Below are 19,123 nucleotides of genomic sequence, written 5' to 3' on the forward strand. Positions count from 1 at the left end.
CAAAAGAGCATTTATTATCTGTTTAATATATATGATATGCATTGTGAGAGAATTATTACAGAGACCAACAAACAAAGACTCTTGCCCAAAGGAGCCCTCTGTTTGGGATGCTAAGAGGAGAGAGAATCAGACAATGAAGAACTAATTGCAACACAGTAAGTACTCCATAAATACCAGCTATTAATTGCACAGGCAGTGGTGGGAGGACTTAAAATAAGGACACTAGTCCCTATAGCGTGCTCGGAACAATGTCCTTCGAATAACACATTAAGAAGTGTTTACTTTATCCTGTATGTGCCAAAACTGATACATTTTTAAAGGTCACTCTGACAGAAGTGCAGCAGAGAAGACGCACCAAAGTGATGCACAAGATGAGAGAGCGGTAAAGAATACTGGTTGTAACGACACAGGCTTGGGGGCTAGACTTTCTGGACTTGAATCCAGGCTAAGAGGGACTACTTGTGTGACTCTGGCTAAGTTACTTAACTACTCTGTGCCTCAACTTCCTCATCTGTAAATAGGAACAGAAACAGTTCTCCCCACAGAAGGTTGCTGTGAAAATTAAAAGAATTAATGTAAAGCAGTAAGAAAAGTTCCTGACACAAAGTAATCGCTCCATAATAGCTATCAGTTGCATGAAGGAAAAACTAGTATGGAGACTAGTTAGGTCAAGAAATAGTCCCAGAAAATAGAGATGAGAACAAAGAACGGTATGTTCCCTTACGTGCCTGAGAAGATCATATACAGGACATGAGACATACAAGGGAAAAAAAGGAAGAGGAGAATAATACCCACGAACGTAACTCTGGACACGTCAGGGCTGAGGTTCCTACAGAACATGAAAGTAGAAATGTCTAATGGTCCCTGGAAAATACAGATCAGAAATCAAAAAGAAAGGAAGTAACTAGAGGTATAGATTTGAGAGTTACTAACATGTGGCTGTGCTGGGTGAAGCTGTGGTAATGGAAGAGAGTACTCAGGGAGAAAGACGAAAACAGAAGGGTTGTAGGATCTAGTCCATAGGACCTGGGGCTCCAGGATCACAACAGCATTCACAGGAACTCCAATATAACCGTCAACTGTCAGGAAGATAGAGAGGAAAAAACACAGTCATATGAAATAATCCCTTCCTTCAAGAAGTTTTCAATGTCATTAGGGAGAAAAGACATATACCCATTAAATAATTTTATCGTGATTGTTCCGGACTAATAAAAGTAAGGCTAAAAGCAGAGGTGGTAGACATTAGAATGGCAAGAAAAGAAAGAGAAATTAAGCTGAAAATTGAAAAAACTAACGCTAACATAAAGAAACACTGGCATAGAGGAGAAAGCTAATTCTAAGCTGGGGGAAGGAAAGGAGAAAACGAAAACTATTATGTATTGAATGTCTACTAATATGCCAGTAGCTGACCTAGGATCTTTCAAATATTTTATCTTATTTAATTCTCAGACTATCCCTATGAGATAAATATTACTGCCATTTTACAAAAGTAGTTTCAGGCATACCAAAGTAATTTGCCCAAAGTCTTACATCCAGTTATGGGCATATGACAGTGTTAGGACTGGAACCTAGGTGGAGGACCCATGATTAGCCACCATACTTCCACTTCTCCAGCTGGCAAAAATAGGACATGTCAAGACAGGGAAAGGGGCAATAAAACCTGTACTAGAAGAAAACCTGAATTATTCATTATTCTCACTTATCTCACTACAGTAGAGCTACCTTTTTGAAGAAGTATGAAAGGGGAAAAAATGACTTTTTAAAAATCAAAAGTAATCTTTCACTCTCAGAGAGCAGATAGGATTATGGATGTCTCCTGCTTCCAGTCCCATCCACTGATTCCATGCCGTCCCCACAGTTAGAGATCTAAACTGCACACCCGACACTCCTTCTCTTTCTCATCTTTCAATAACTCTGTACCACCAAGAGGATTAAAAAAAAATCAGAACCAAAAGGAGAAAGTTACCTAATAAGCCTAGAAACTCCTTAACCTAGAAGGAATAAAAGAGGAAAAAAAAGTTAACTTCTAAAAATAAATGCTCACTTGTAATTTATAATCCAACTTTTCTCACTTTAAAACCATAAAATAGGGCGCCTGGGTGGCTCAGTCGTTAAGCGTCTGCCTTCGGCTCAGGTCACGATCCCAGGGTCCTGGGATCGAGTCCCACATCGGGCTCCCTGCTCAGCGGGAAGCCTGCTTCTCCCTCTCCCACTCCCCCTGCTTGTGTTCCTGTTTTCGCTGTCTTTCTCTGTCAAATAAATAAATAAAATCTTTAAAAAAATAAAAATAAAAAAATAAAACCATAAAATAAATGAAATTTCAGGTGCCAGTTAAAGAGCAACATTGACACCTTGTGGTGAACATCCTAATTTAAGGGTAATAAGTCAAATGTAATGAGTAAAGTGGCTCCTAATTAAATGTCTACTTACATGAACACTAACCCTTAATCCAGGAATTTCCAAGGGTTAAAGAAGCAAAATGTAATTACTACCACACACACTGAATATAAATTTGGAAAGAGCTGCTATTACTTTGGTAACATTGAAATCAGCCTACATTCTTAACTACTGGCAGAAAAATCTAAATAAAACCTCAGGTTACTGTTTTCTTACAAAATGGTACAACACATCCACCTGAAGGGGTTCTAATGCTCTGGTTGTAGGTGTTGCAAAATCCCTGCCTAGTCAAGATTTCCTATTTTTCTGTAACATTCACATTATAGGAAGTGGAAGGAAATATGCATCCTAGTGGCACAACACAGTGAAAGTTATTAACTAGAATATACTCTCAAAAAACAGAATCAAGAGACCGGGGTTCTAGTCCTGATTCCAAATGGCACTGAGAATTTTGTGAAGTTAAGTGATATTAAAGAATTCAGACTATGTTTTCACATAAAATTACAGATCAAGAAGTAACAATTTCACACACCAAAAAAGGATCAAGGAAAAAAGGTATATTTTTAAAAATTACTCCCATCCAGGTACAATGTTGCCTGAGTTAAAGAAGGGAAACAGAACAAAATTGATCAGCACAAAATTACGTTTCCCAGCAAGCATAAATCATGACAAGAACTGTGAGAAAAGAAGAGCTTTTGATTTAGCAAACAGATAGATGGTGGTTACTCCTTACTGATGTCTAAGAGAATTATCAGAGAAAGTTCCATTTTACTCATTAATGTTGATGACTACAATGTCAAGTTTCTGGTTCCAGAGTAACTCTCTGGGCTCAGGTAATTTGGTTGATAAATGGACACTTGATCTGGTCCAAAAGAGTACATCTATGTTACCAGCTATAAATAATTTACACAATGCTAATGACAAGGCCACTGTTAATAAGGCAAATCAGACTGCTAACACACCTGAGGAATCTGGAAAGCACCCTAGAAATGAGACCCCCAAGAGACATATCATTGCAAGAATCAATGTTAAATAATTGAGCACTAACTACCAAATTCCCCCAATGACTTCGAATTTATGGAGGGCTCTGTGATTTTCAGAAAATTTTCTCTGTCATAATGCTATGTGCACCTTATAACCACCAATCTAGGAAGGTAAATGAGACTCTGAAAAGGATCTGGAAAACTTGCTTGCAGGAAAACTTCACACCAACCTCCAGTCTGGCTCTTACTTGCTGTGTGTTCTCAGATAAATCCTGTAATGCCTCTTGGCCTCAGCTTCTACACTGAAGACAAAGGCTGATCCCTGGTGTCTGAATACAAAAAACTTCGGAGTGTAAGATAATAAATATGGAAATGCTTGTAAGCTACACAAATTTGTAATATTACTGCCTCTACCTTTTAGAAGAATCAGAGAAGTTAAATGAATTTGGATAAACCAGGGACAATTGAAGTCAGGGTCAAGTTAACCAAAGCATTATCTATTGTACCACATTGCTTCCCAAGATCCTACAGCATTTCTTCAGTTCTTATTTTCCTGTCTCGTCACAGAGCATTCAACATTGCTAGAATCTCTACTCCCTTAGTTTCTATGATGCTGTCTTTCCCCAATCCTCCTCTTTTCACTGACTTCATATTTCTTTTTCTTTTGGTTCCACTGATTTCTCTAGTAAGATCACACCATCTCACACTTGGACAGTATGTTTAAAATAGTAAAATCCATACCCTCATTTCATGAGGAAAATAGGTCAAGAAATATTAGTGGCTTACTCACATTTCAAACTACTTCTGTACATTGCTCTTTTCAATACTTAAAACTCAATGTAGTCCCAAACTGAACAGACTCAAAAAAATACAAGTTACATATCTTGACACCTCCTGCTTTCTATCTCCACCATCCAATTACTAAATCCTGTCCATTCTCTTACATATCCTAAGAAGTCAAAGTGAAAGTACCTCTCAGATAAGAATCAAAAGTCCTCAAATGTCTGTGGTTACTCTAGTTGAAATCATTGTCTCTTAAGAGCAATTTACACAGGCCATGTGACCAAACTTTATCATCATGTATAATAAGATTCAAGATTTGCAAAGAAAAGGCCCATTTCATAATGTTTATAAAATAAGCAATCATCCAATTGAACAAGAGTCCAACCATCCTTCTGGACTCTTCCTCTAGTAGATATATTGAGGATGTCTAATGGTCTGAAATTTATGATGTGTTACGTAAACATTAGAAAAATACTGCCAAAATCAAATTTCAATGAACCATCTGTCTGAGTAGGGTGAACATAGGCTGAGTGTCACTGTTATCTTTATTTTGAACTGCATTTATTTTGGTTGTCTGCCTCCTGAGAAAATGTCCTTGATGATCTTCCACATTGAAAATTAAAAACAAATTTAGAAATGTTTCAAAATTAAGCCCAGGCATTATGAAAATATAGAGTTAAGGCAGTTAGTCAAGCCTCTGGGCATGAGATTCATGCAAAGCTCCTTTGCCTTGCCAAACATGATTCTTTTAGATGAAGAGCAGGTCAAAACTCTAAGCCATGTCTGGGGCTATTGGAGGGCTTTTCTAGTAAAGCTGTAGTTGTTAAGATTTTAATAAGTCTAAATTTTGTACCTCTGGTTGCTGCTCTTTATAGTACAGAAAACCAGAAATGGCTCATGTCCCTGTTTTAAGATCATTGGCTTCCAATCATTCTCTCCCACTGTCCAGAGAAAGGAAATGGCGTTCCAACGGCTTTGTGAAAGAGATAAGCTTAAATCACTGTAGCTACAAAATTTATGAAGCTCTCACTAAAAAATGTTAAGCCTGAATAACAGCTTCTAAAGCTCCCATACAATTCCTCACACAGAAATGTCACAAACTCAAAATGAAGAACATTCTTTAGAAAATGCAGGAGGTCTAAGAAGTTTCTTACCGCAGCAAAGAGAAGACATCATAAGAATTGCGAACACAGTTCTGATCCACCTGAAGAAGAATATTCTTCTGAGCATTTGAATAACCCTGAAAGACATTAATCACCAAATTAATGAAAGTAAAACAAAATATGTGTAAAAATTAATCTTACTGTTTGTCTTCCGAAAATTATGATTTAGAAACACCTCAGTAAATTCAAATCATTAAGGGATTCCAAAAAGTAAAATTTCCATGTAACTGAAGTTTAACCTTTTAAGTAAGTGAATTTAAAATAAATATCTTCTAGTATTTTCCCAGAGAAACCATGTTTCACATTATAAATTGTAGTGAACTTCCCAGGGGAGCTCCAGAAGTCTTTTTAACATATTATGTGACTGCAGACAAGTACTAACAATAATATTTCAAGGGGCGCCTGGGTAGCTCAGTCAGTTAAGCATCCAACTCTTGATTTCGGCTCAGGTCATGATCTCAGGGTCCTGAGACTGAGCACCACATCATGCTCTTCACTCAGCAGGGAGTCTGCTTGAGATTCTCTCTCTCCCTCTGCCCCTCCCCACTCCCGTTTGCTCCCTCCCTCTCCCTCTCTAATAAATAAATAAATCCTTAAAAAAAAAACCAATAATATTTCAAGTATGTGTAGCCATCATATGTAATGTTTTTATGGGGAAAGGAATTCCAAGTTCTAAGTAGTAATACCAGAGCAAATATTTCCACTAGCGGAATAAAGGTGGTGGGAGCACCAGAGAGAAAACAGCAAAATTCCATAAGAAGAAAAGAACAGGTAACTGTCATTTAAGAAATACAAAGTAAATAGGAGTCAAGAAAAAAGGACTCTGGAGCCAGACCATCTGGATTATAATTTAAGCCCTTAATACACCAGTTCTGTGATCTTGAGCAAGGCACCTTAACTCTCTTAGTTTAACTTTGGTTTGTTTTTTCATCTAGAACATGTAGATAACATTATCTACCTCACCAACTACTGTGGGAATTAAAAGAGTATTATTTGTAAAGTGAAACGTATGTAATAAGCACTATATAAATGTTTTCTACAATCTAATATAAGCATTTTTTAATTACATTGCCACAGAAGGTTATTAGGAGAATATGAACAACTTTATGCTAACATATTTGACAACTTAGATGCATCAGAAACCCTCCCTGAAAAAAATCCAACATGCCAAAATTGAAATGAAACATCTGAATAATCCTATATCTTTTTTAAGTGAATAAATAATTGAAAAGCTTCCCACAAAACAGTCTAGGTCCAGATGGCTTCACTGATGAGTTCTATCAAACATTTAAGAAATAACATCAATTTAACACACACGCACAAAAAATAAAATAAAATAGAGGAAAAAAACAATTTCTAACTCATAAGGTCAACATTACTGATGCTAAAACTTGACACAAACATCACACACACACACACACACACATGCACACACACACACACTTATAAACCAATATCCCTCATGAACACAAAGAAATCCTTAGCAAAATATTAGCAAATTGAATACATTGAATTTGCTATATATACATTGAATATATATATATAATGTATAATGAAATACCTTATAAAGATAAAACAGTAACACATCATTATTCATCAAATTTATTCTAAGAATACAATATTGGTTTAGCATTTAAAAAATCAATCAGAAAAATACATGATACAATCATAAATCTATCTTGATAGGCACACAATTATAAAGATGTAACATGACAGTAACATAGAGGTGGGGGTACAGAGCTATATAGAAGAAAAGTTTTTGTATAATATTAAGTTGGTATTAATTTAAACTACATGATTATAAATTAAGATGCTGATTATAATCCTGAGGGCAACCACTAAGAAAATAACTAAAAGATACATTGTAGTGTATATATGAGAAATGATAAAGAAATCAAAATACCACATGAGAAAACATAGAGCACAAAAGAAGGTAGTAATAGAGGAGTAGAGAAACAAAAAAGATATAAGAAACAAACAAAAATAGCAGAAGTCCTTCTGTCTCTGTAATTAAGTGTAAATGTATTAAACACTCTAATTAAAAGGCAGAGATCAGCTGAACGGATTTCATTTTAATGCTGTCTACAAGAGTTGCACTTTAGAAACAAAAACACAAATAAGTTGAAAATGAAAGGACACAAAGATATTCCATGTAAGCAGTAACCAAAAGAGAGCTGGAGTGGCTATACTAATATCAGACAAATAGACTTTAAGACAAAAATGTTACAAGAGACAAAGAAGGACACTGTATAGTGAAAAAAGGGTCAAGAATATATAAATGGTTGGGGCGCCTGGGTGGCTCAGTCGGTTAAGTGGCTGCCTTCAACTCAGGTCATGATCCCAGGGTCCTGGGATCGAGCCCCACGTCAGGATCCCTGCTCAGTGGAGAGCAAGCTTCTTCCTCTCCCTCTCCCTGCTGTTCTGCCTACTTGTGCTCTCTCTCTCTCTCTCTCTCTCTCTGTCAAATAAATAAATAAAATCTTTAAAAAAAAAAAACTCACATTTAAAAAAAAAGAATATATAAATGGTTATAAACATATATGCACCTAATGACATATAATAAAATATATGAATCAAAAACTGACAAAACTAAAGTGGGAAATAGCTGGAGATGTCAACATCCCACCTAACAATGGAAAGCACAGCCATATAAAAGATACACAAGGAAATATAAGACATGAATAATACTATAAATCAACTAAACCTAATAGACGTATATAGAATGTTCCACCTAACACAACCATATATACATTCTTCTCAGTGCATATGGAACATTCTCCAAGCTGGAGCATATGTTCAGCCACAAACAAGTCTCAATAAATTATTAAAAGTTGAAATCATACAAAGTATCTTATCTGACCATAATGGAATGAAACTAGAAATCAGTAACAGAAGGAAATATGGAAAATCCACGAACTGCAAAGTAAACAACACACTCTTAAACAAGCAGTGGGTCAAAGAACAAATCACAAGGAAAATTATTAAATACTTTGAGGTGAATAAAAATGAAAGTACAGGGATGCCTGGGTGGCTCAGTCGGTTAAGCATCTGCCTTCAGCTCAGGTCATGATCCCAGCGTCCTGGGATTGAGTCCCACATCGGGCTCCTTGCTCAGCGGGGAGCCTGCTTCTCCCTCTGCCTGCTGCCCCCCCTGCTTGTGCTCTTTCTCTCTCACTCTCTGACAAATGAATAAATAAAATCTTTAAAAAAAAATGAAAGTACAACATATCAAAACATATGTGATATAATGAAAAAGTGCTGGGGCGCCTGGGTGTCTCAGTCGTTAAGCGTCTGCCTTCGGCTCAGGTCATGATCCCAGGGTCCTGGGATCGAGCCCCGCATCGGGCTCCCTGCTCCGCGGGAAGCCTGCTTCTCCCTCTCCCACTCCCCTTGCTTGTGTTCCCTCTCTCGCTGTGTCTCTCTCTGTCAAATAAATAAAATCTTTAAAAAAAAAAAAAGAAAAGAAAAAGTGCTAAGGGAAATTTACAGCTGTAAACATCTACATTTAAAAAAAAAAAGGTACTGAAGAGTTCAAATTAATAACCCAAACTTCCACTTTAAGGAACTAGAAAAAGAACAAACTAAGCCCAAAATAAGGGAAGAATTAATAAATATTAGAGCTGAGATCCAGGAAAGAGAATACAAAAACAATAGAGAAAATCAACAAACCAAAAGTTAGTTCTTTGAAAGATCAACAAAATTGACAAACCTCAAGCTTAGACTAAGAAAAAAAGAGAAGACTCAAATCACTAAAATTAAGAATGAAAATGGGATTATTACCAACCTTATAGAAATAAAAAGTGTTATAGAACACTTGTAGTGTTATTAACAATTGTATGTCAATAAATCAGATAATCCAAATAAAATGGAAATTCCTGGAAACACAACTCCCCAAAATGACTCAAGAAGAAATAGAAAAAATCTGAACAGCCCTACAAGAAGTTGTTGAGATAAGTCAAGTCACTGATTAGCTAAACTACTCCCTGGTATTGCTGCCTCAGCATCCATTTTGTTTGGCCAAGGGGCCTGCAAGGACCTTAAACTGACTAGACCTCTCAGGGAAGCACATGTCCTAAATAGCAGGCCACAGAGATACAAGCCATGTAAGTTTGCTTACAAGAATTAATGATAGGACTTGTGATCAATGGTCTCTCCTGGTTCCCAGTGCCTGTATGCCTTAAGCGCCCCTTAGATAAAAATCCTGCTGAGCTTACCAAAACCCTACTCTTTTGGTTTGAACTGACAAATCCAGCTCTAGCCCAGGATCTCCAAAGCACCCCACCCACAGACCTAATAAAGGCACTGTACTCCAGGTCCTACCTCTCTCTACACTCTGCCCTGATCTCCCTGTGGGGCCCCTTAATGTATGCCCTTGTAATTCCTCCAGGACCTATAAGTAAAAACCTTTTCTATTTCAATTTCTCTTGTGGTCTGTTGTCGAACCATGGCTTACCAACCAGCACTCTGTGCTCCACCTAATAAATGTTAATTTAATAAAATCATAACAAAATAAGCTGAAATCAGTAATCATAAAACTCCCAGCAAAGAAAAGCCCAGAACCACATGATTTGACTGGTGAATTCTACCAATCATTTAAAGAAAAAATAGCACCAATCCTTCTCAAAAAAATGAAAGAGGAGGAAATACTTCTTACCTCATTCTATGATGCCAGTATTACCCTGATACCAAAGCCAGACAATAATATCACAAGAAAATTATAGGTCAATATTCCTTATGAATATATATATGTAAAAGTCTTCAACAAAATACTAGCAAAGCTAACCCAGCCACATATTAAAAAACATAAACCACTGGCCAACAATTCCACTTCTAGGTATATATGCAAAAGAACTGAAAGCAAAGACTCAAAAAGATATGTGTACATCCATGTTCAGAGGAGTATTATTCACAATAGTCAAGAGGTAGAAGCAACTCAAGTGTCTACCAACAAATGAACAGATAAACAAAACATGCTATATTCATACAATGAAATATCATTTAGCCTTAAAAAGGAAAGAAATTCTGACACATGCTATAATACAGATGACCTTTGAGATGATTTAGATTTTAAGTAAAATAAGTCAGTGACAAAAGAACAAATACTGTATGATCCCAATCACATAATATACCCAGAGTAGCCAAATTTGTAAAGCAGAAAGTAGAATGGTGAGTGCCAGGGGGCTGTGGGAGAGGGAGATGGGGAGTTACTGCTTAATGGGTAGTTTTTCAGCTTCACAAAATGAAAAAAGTTCTGGAGATGGATGGTGGTGATGGCTCCACAACAATGTGAACACACTTAATGCCACTGAACTAACTGTACACTTAAAATGGTTAAGGTGGTACACTGCGTATTACGTATATCCCACCACAGTTTAAAAGTAACTTTTTTAAAAAGGATTATATACCAGGAACAAGTGGGATTTATCTAAGGTATGTAAGGGTGGTTCAATAAATGAAAATCAATATAATACACCAAGTTGGAAAGACTCACACTTCCCAATTTCAAGACGTAGTACAAAGCAGCAGTAATCAAAATGGTGAGGTCCTGGCATAAAGGTAGATACACAGATCAATGAAATAGAACTGATAATCTATAAATAAACTCACACAACTGTGGTCAACTGATTTTAGACAAAGGTACCAAGACTACTCACTGGAAAAATAATAGTCTTGTCAACAAATGATGTTAAAGCAACTGGATAGCCATATGCAAAAAAGAATGACTTGGACCCATCCCTAACACTATATATAAAAATTACTTCAAAATAGATCAAAGGCCTAAATGTAAGAGCTAAAACTATAAAACTATTTAAAGAAAGCACAGGGGGTACACCTATATAACCTCAGATTTGCCAATGGATTCTTAGGTATGACACCAAAAGCCTGAGCAACAAATGCAATAATAAATATGACTTCTCAAAATTAAAAACTCTGTGCATCAAAGGACACTATAAGAAAGTGAAAAAACCCATAAAATGGGAGAAAATATTTGCAAATCATATATCTGATAAAGGTCTCACATCTAAAATACATAAAGAACTCTAACAACTCAACCATAAAATGACAAACAATCCACTTTAAAAATGGGCAAATGACTTAGAGACATTTCTCAAAAAAAAGATATACAAATAGCCAACAAACACATGAAAAGATGTTCAACATCATTAGTCATTAGAAAAAGGTGAATCAAAACCACAATGAGATACTAATTCATACCAAGATAACTAAAAACAAATAAAAAACCAACAAATAAACAAGCAAAATTTTTAAAAATTTTTAAGTAATCTCTATGCCCAAAGTGGGCCTTGAACCCCAAGATCAAGAGTCACATGTTCTACTGATTGAGCCAGCCAGGCATTCCAAAAATTTTTAACTAAAAAAAAAAAAAAAACACAGAAAATAAGTGTTGGCAAGGATGTAGAGAAATCAGAACCCTCCTATAATGCCACCGGGAATGTAAAACGTCGGCCACTGTTTAAAAAAAAAAAAAAAAAAAAGTTTGGCAATTCCTTAAAAAGTCAAACATAGAATTACCATATGACCCAGCCAATCCACTCCTAGGTATATACCTGAAAGAAATGAAAACAGGTCTTCAAACAAATACTTGTATACAAATGTTCATAGCAACATTATTCACAAGAGCCAAAAGGTAGAAACCCCAAATATCCATCAATGGATAAATGGTTAAACAAAATGAAGTATATCAAGACAATGAGGTATTTCTTAGCCACAGAAAGGAAAGAAGTATTAGCACATGCTACACACAGATGCACCTCAAAAACATCAGGCTAAGTAAATGTGGACAGACACATTTTTTTCTCTTAAAAAATCATCTGTACCCACTAACATACAACTAAAAGCAATACGTTATAGCAAGAAAAGGAGAATTCAAATGAAAGCCAGGATCCTGGGTTTTAATCTACTCTGCCCGTCATGGAAATGAGGAAAACAATTTAACTCTCCTCTAGGCCTCAGTTTCCTTAACTATAAAATGAGATGAAACTACTAGTAATAAAAACAAAAATAAAAAATGACAGCAATACACATAAGAGTAACATTTATGATTATTTACAGTATGCCAGACAGTGTTCTTTTCCAAGTTAATATTAACAATTTAAATGTTCATATGTTAAGGGTTAACATATTTTTCACACAATCCTCTGAAACAGGGACTATTATTATCCCCACTTTAAAGGTGAGGAAACTGAGATGCAAGGAGGATTAAGTAGAAGAGCCATGCAGTCTGGCTCCACAGCCCACTTTCTTAAATGACCATGCTATACTTGATCTCTAAGACCTTTCCAGTTCTAAAATTCTGGGTCCATGTACATTTAAGGCAACTTAAGAACATTATTAAACCCTTCTGCCTTAGCCACCACTTAGCAATTAACTTTCTTAAAATATGCTAAGAGCCTTGTTCTGAATGACATCTAACTTCACCACATGTGTGATCCTGACAGACCTCTGATGAAGGATTATAATGGAAAGAAATGGCTCGTTTGTATCTGGTTATCTGTGTGAGATACTGCCAAGTGCCAAAGAGCCCAGAGGAGATTTACGTGTCACTCAAAATTCTTCTGAAGCCAGGCCTAACAATGCTTTTTCAAGGAAGGGAATAGGCACCAGTCTGGGTGAGTGCCTATTAAATTGTTCAAGAAAACAGATGATTAATTTCACATACCCAGTGAGCAGGAGTAATTCCAGGCAGATGATCAGGTGCGTTTCTACATCAAGGGTCAACAAACTTTCTTGTCAATGGCCAGATAGTAAATATTTCAGGTTTTGCAAGCTACATTTCACCTCTATGGCATATTCTTTGTTTTCTCCTTCAGATTCTTCACAAATGTAAAAACCATTCTTAGCTCTTAGGCCATACAAAACCATGTGCTAGACTATGGTTTGCTTACCCCTGTAGGAGATCACTGGATAAGTCACTTTTTAAATGATGTTACTGTATATTTTGAGAGTTTTTAGCCGCTACAACAGTCACAAGACCAGCCTTAACTTTATTAGAATTATAAATTATACTATAATAATCCCGTTGACAGGATAACTGATTATGAAGCAAACAGTATTATACACATACTTATTTGTTTCAGTGTTTATCGAATACCTCATACATACAGGGTGTCAGGCAATTGTTACCATCCTTATAAAAGTATACAACCCAGTACACTATGATGTATATAACCCAGTTAAGGTTCCAAGTGAAGTAAAAACTGCAAAGGTGCCATAGGAAAGGTTAAAAAGGAAATAGCTACAGGGGTTCTGATATGGTAAAGATTCCATCTAGTAAAAGAAGGAACATCAAAGGCTGCAGGGGTGGCAGTAACTGAGATAGATTAAGAAGTATTAAAAAGCTGAATGGCAAAGAAGGAAAGTCCCACACAGTCTGAACACCTTTAGCCAAAGCATGACAGTGGGAAAACAAAAGTTGCATTCAGAGAAAATTAAGTAGTGGTCCAATTTGTTCAGCTTCAATGACATGGAAATTACTTGGAACCCTGGAGAGGAAAACAGTGGGAAACAGGGTTGAATAAGTAGCTTGGGAGGGCCAGAGTAGAGAAAGCCTTGAATGGCATGCTAAAAAGTGGAGACAATCTCCAGGCAATAAGGACTCATGAAAGATTTCTGACAATACAGCATAATGATCAGAGATGCATTTAAGGAAAGTTACTCTGGTAATGACAAATATGATGCATTAGAGAAGGCAGAATGTCCAAACGCCAGTCAGCAGGCTATTCTAAAAATCCACACGTACTAGAGATAATAATAAGAGCTCAAACACTAAGAGAAAGAAGAGATAAAAGCACAGTTAGAACTAAAAGTACTTACTGTACATACCACTGACTGAATGCAGGCAGATGGAGAGAAGGAAAGCAGGTCAGAGATTTAGACACATCTAGCAGACAATGAGAAGTCACTCTACAAAACTTTTAAGCAAAGGAATAAAAAATGAAAGTATGCCTCAGGAAGATGAATCAGGTGGTAGTGAATAAGACAGAGTGGATACAAAGAGACTAGAGTCCATAAGCCCACCAGAAAAGTACTACAGTAACCTAGCCTTATGAGGGCACCAGGCTGAGCCTGCATCATGCACCACAACGGAGATGGAAAAGTAGCCACGGAGAGTAGTTATTTCAAAGGCCTCCAAAGAGCTGAGTGGCCAACCGTATAGAGTAGATAAAAGAAAGAAATCAATCAAATCTAACTGCAATACTTGGGGCCCAAATAAATGGGAAAATAGTTAAGAAAGATGTGGGAAACTGGAAAGGAAAGAAAGCCTGGAGAGAAAAATGAAGAGTTCCATTTAAAGTATAATAATATGCAAATGACAGGCGTCTATGCAGAAATGGCCCAAACTATTTAAACCGAGAGAACTAGAATTTTGAGTAACAAGCCATACAGATGACGATAACCAGCTATCCCATTATGTATCCCATTAGAATGCTTAATGATTTGCTGCTACAGAAGCTTCACTCACTCATTCAACAAATATTTATTGTATTACTACTGTATGACAGGCACAATGCTAAGGACCAGGAATAAATTAGTAATGAAGACAGAAAGACACTGTCCCTGCCCTTATGTAGCTTACAGTCTAGGAAGAGAGATGAGCAAATGGACAATCAGAATATAATCAGATAAGGGTCAGTGATGAGGAAAATGAAGGTGCCATGGGAGCATGTAAGAGGGGTATCCCAACCAGATTTAGGGGTATATCATAGAAAGCCTTTCTACGGAAATGAGATCTAAGCTATGGGTGGGGTGCTTAGAAATCAGGGACCAGATCACACAGTAAGACCCTATAAGCCAGTTATTACTCTGAAATGATTCAAATATAGAGGGACATGACCAGCATTTTCTGGCTATACTCCAAAAAGCAGGAAAGAAGTAGATATTTAGCAGACTCCATCAAGTAGTCATTCAAAAAAGAGGGAGGGGTCCAGGCTGACTCCCCTTTCTGACTTAAGACAGTACATGGATAGCAGTACCATTCACTAAACTAAGGAACACAACAGGAAGAAGTTTTTCAAGATGGGGAGGGGAACTGAGCTCAGTCTGGGACTTGTAGAGTGTGTGTGTCTTTGAAACATCCAAGCAATTTAACTCAAGTCTGGATATATGGAAATACAGACGAGATGTAGACTTGGGAGGGATCTAAATGCAAATACAACGTGTTCATGAGAAGACAAAAGGCCCAAGTGGAAGCCTGACAACAATTGCTTAAAGGCTCCACCAAAAGCTTTCCTCAGCAGAACTGACAGCATTCTAGATGTTATTTATAAAACTATTAAGTGAGCTTTGCAAATAGTCCTTTTTCTACTTACTTAACTAGAATAAGAAATTGTGATTGGCAATGGAAAAAAACAATGGCTCTCTACTACTTGAGCATATTTTCAGATGCAATCAGTATCCATTTTAAAATACAGTATTTATTTGTACAACTTTTCTTAAAATAACTACCTGATGAATCAACAGATAGCCTGTGCTCCTATGTGTATATGTTCATTTGGACCTTAATACACTTTTAATTGCCAGCCAAGTTTAAACTGAAAAAACTGTGCAAGAATCTCTGTCGAGCACCTTCAAACCTCGGGTACCTTCTGCCTCTGAACTCTACGGAAGCCCAGAAGCTAAGCTTTTAAGGAGGGAAGGCAAGACCTCTTCTGAGACGCTAAACCAGAACTGAATATATGTATTCCCCCAGATTTGGTCTAAGGTTTGAGACCACAGAGGAAGTTCTCCTCTCCCTCAAAATAGTGAGAAACAATGAGAAATAAGAAGAGCACTGTTAAGCAAAAGTATACAGATCCTGAAACTAAAATCAATTCCTTCTTTTAAATTCAATAGGGTAAAGAAATCCTTGTTCATGTTTTAGTGCTTTAAACTACCCTCAAAAAAGCATCACAATCAGAGTCACACAGTGTAAGCATGAAGTGGACTTAAATGCCATCAATGCTGCTCCATGACAAGAGGACTGCAGGTGCCCCTGCTAACGTAACCTAAAAGTGTATTTTAGAGTAGAGATAGGAACCATGTGATCCTAATACACTGAGTTCACACATGGAAAAATATTTACTAAGTAAAGTCTATGCTAAATCCTGAGACTCACAAAAGTTGAGTAAGATACAACTTCAGTGGAAAGGAGCTTACGCCTGAAGAGGAAAAAGACACGCACACAAATTCCCATGGGTGTGAGAGGAGAAGAGAAGGCAACAGTGGCATCACACTAATGAGCATTAGTGGGGCGGGGGGGGGGGGGGGGGAGTGTAGAAAGGACTCCCAGCTTTGAAGAACAATTTAAACCGAAACCGACTATCAGAGGGGGGAACAAAGGTCAAGCATGCCCTCACTACAAATCCAAGAAAGAATAATAAAAACAAGTTTTCAAAATTTTAAACTCTGAATCCTCTAGTGAGGATAAGTCTGGATCTCTGTTTCTGTTTACTTTTCAAGAATCTAAAACATCTATACAAAGAACCATGCCCGGCTTTGAATTTTCCAGTATTAAAATTCTGAAAACCTCAACAATTGTGCTAAGAAGACAAGATCCTCCAAATTCGTAACAGGAAACGTGGCATTTTCCCAGATTATTTTCTGGCTTCAATGAAGAGGGAGAATGGGGACCACACTGCAGCAGCAGGATTTATAAATATGAATTACAGGATAACATGATTTTCCAAACATCTGTCAGAAGTTAATTTGATCCAAGAGAAAAGGGGGAAAAAGAGAAAAAAAGACTTGAGAGAAGCCAAGTATAGTGACTAATACGTGGACTTCAGTGGGTTGATGGTCTCACGGGCATTGCATGCCCACTCTACAATAATAAATACATAGAGTCTGTACAATAATGCACTTCATACCATTCAAAGCACTTTCCCATGTACCCTCTCATTTGATTCTCACAATGCACACAGTGGAGATCTCTGGTTAAATATAAACACAGAGACCTAGTACTTTGAACAGGATATATGAAGTGGGAAGAAATGCAGAGATGGCATGTAGCATAGTGTTTAAAAGAAAACACCTTTGAATAAAGGAGACCTGGTTTTAAGTCATGGTTCGGCTACTCCCTAGCTATATCATCTTGGGTTAGTAGTTTAACGTTTTCCTCTAGGGTACTTTACCTATAAAATGAGAATAATAACCACCTCATGGAATTGTTACACAAGATTAAAAAAAAAACATGTAAAATAGCTAGTATAGTGTCTGACATATAGTAGGTACTTAGTAAATGAAAACTGGGAACTACAGCTTTCAAAAGCTCTATACCTACCTGGTATAAGTAACACTGTTACTAGATCACACCAGCTCAAATCATTCAGAAACAAAGTTTTACCCTGGATTTAAACTGAGCTCAGATACCTAAATGTTTTATAACAAAGCAGGCAGCTATTAGAAACAGCCCCTGAAGATTTATTGTCTTTATATTTTGTAATGTGGGGGAGGAGGGGGAGAGGAGACTGGAAAGGAAAGCTGAATAGAGTATGTAGAGGAATGGTCTATTTTTATGACTTTCCAACCTTTGCTTGATGATGTACTGAAAGACCTGGACAACATTATACCATATCCCTTTCCCTATTGTTAAAACATAGGCTACTTGGGACATTTAATCCCCACCTCTGAATGTCCAGCTTCGCATACTGTGTGGGACGTGCTTTGGAAACAAGTTAGTGTCCATTAATTTGACTGGTAAGAGGAAATAGCCATCTTTTTAACTTCTCAGTTCTATAAAGTTAACTAAATGGAAATATCTTAACTGGGATTAGAATTCAGATTTTCTACTTTTCAAAAGTATCATGCCTTGAAAAATATAAAATAAGAAATTTTCATTTGTACAGGTTCTGAAACTTGGTATTGTCCCTAAGTCTTTAACCTAGGCTCGACGATGTACTTGAGATGATTAAGTTATGTGACTGTGTTTGTGAAATTAATCACCAAATTGCTATTTCAATCTCCTAAGAGTTTCATTCCAAAAAGATCTGATCCTTTTTACTAGATTCTACTCCTGCTCTGATTTTTTTTTTCCATTAAAGTGAGAAACCATTGCCATCTACTGGACTCTGAAGATAACTGCTGCTATAACTTTTAGTCTGAGAAAAGAATTCTTAATAATCTAATGCTTTTTGTACTTTGTCAAAAACACAGTAGTTAGAATTATTATGACAGTATGAGTTACATAAAAATAAAACTCCAGAGGGGCACCTGGGTGGCTCAGTCGGTTAAGGGTCTGCCTTCAACTCAGGTCATTATCCAGGGCCCTAGGATGGAGCTCCAGGTCAGCTCCCTGCTCAGTGGGGAGTCTGCTTCTCCCTTCCCTCTAACCCTGCCCACCCAGCTCATGTTCTCACTCACTCTCTCTCAAATGAATAAATAATTAAATCTTTAAAAATAAAACTCCAGAAGTTGGGACTAGGGTTAAAGTAGGGTAGGAGAGAGAAATAATACCATCCTCTCAAGATTTTTATTCTCAGTTACTGCTATGATAGTCCCAAAGACAGCATGCATTCACCTACATTCATTAACAAACTTCTATTGAGCACCTACTATACTATATGCCAGATACTGTGCAAGGGACGCAATGTTAATGCAATAGGATTAGAGAGGTAATCCCTTTTACCATAGGGTTTAGAGCCTAGTGAGTAGTTTCCATTTATTATTGAACTCTATTCATGTGCCAGTTTTATACTGTACATTATCACTTTTCATCCCCAAACAATTTGAACAAATTGTTCTCTGTATAAGAGGAGAAAAACTCAGAGGTGACTTAATTTGCCAAAGATCTCCCTCACA

General features: G+C 36.9%; 1 protein-coding gene across 2 annotated transcripts in view; it reads right to left on the minus strand.

Annotated features, from left to right (window-relative positions):
* UVRAG (UV radiation resistance associated) overlaps nucleotides 1–19,123 on the minus strand; it is a 329,246-nt gene that overhangs the window by 229,497 nt on the left and 80,626 nt on the right. For both annotated transcript variants that reach the window (XM_027579444.1, XM_027579443.1), the window contains one exon: nucleotides 5,318–5,403. In XM_027579444.1, coding sequence (XP_027435245.1) covers nucleotides 5,318–5,403 — 86 coding nt within the window. The remainder of the gene's footprint in view (nucleotides 1–5,317; nucleotides 5,404–19,123) is intronic.

The sequence above is a fragment of the Zalophus californianus genome, chromosome 11 (genome assembly GCF_009762305.2).
Source record: "Zalophus californianus isolate mZalCal1 chromosome 11, mZalCal1.pri.v2, whole genome shotgun sequence".
Lineage (NCBI taxonomy): Eukaryota > Metazoa > Chordata > Mammalia > Carnivora > Otariidae > Zalophus > Zalophus californianus.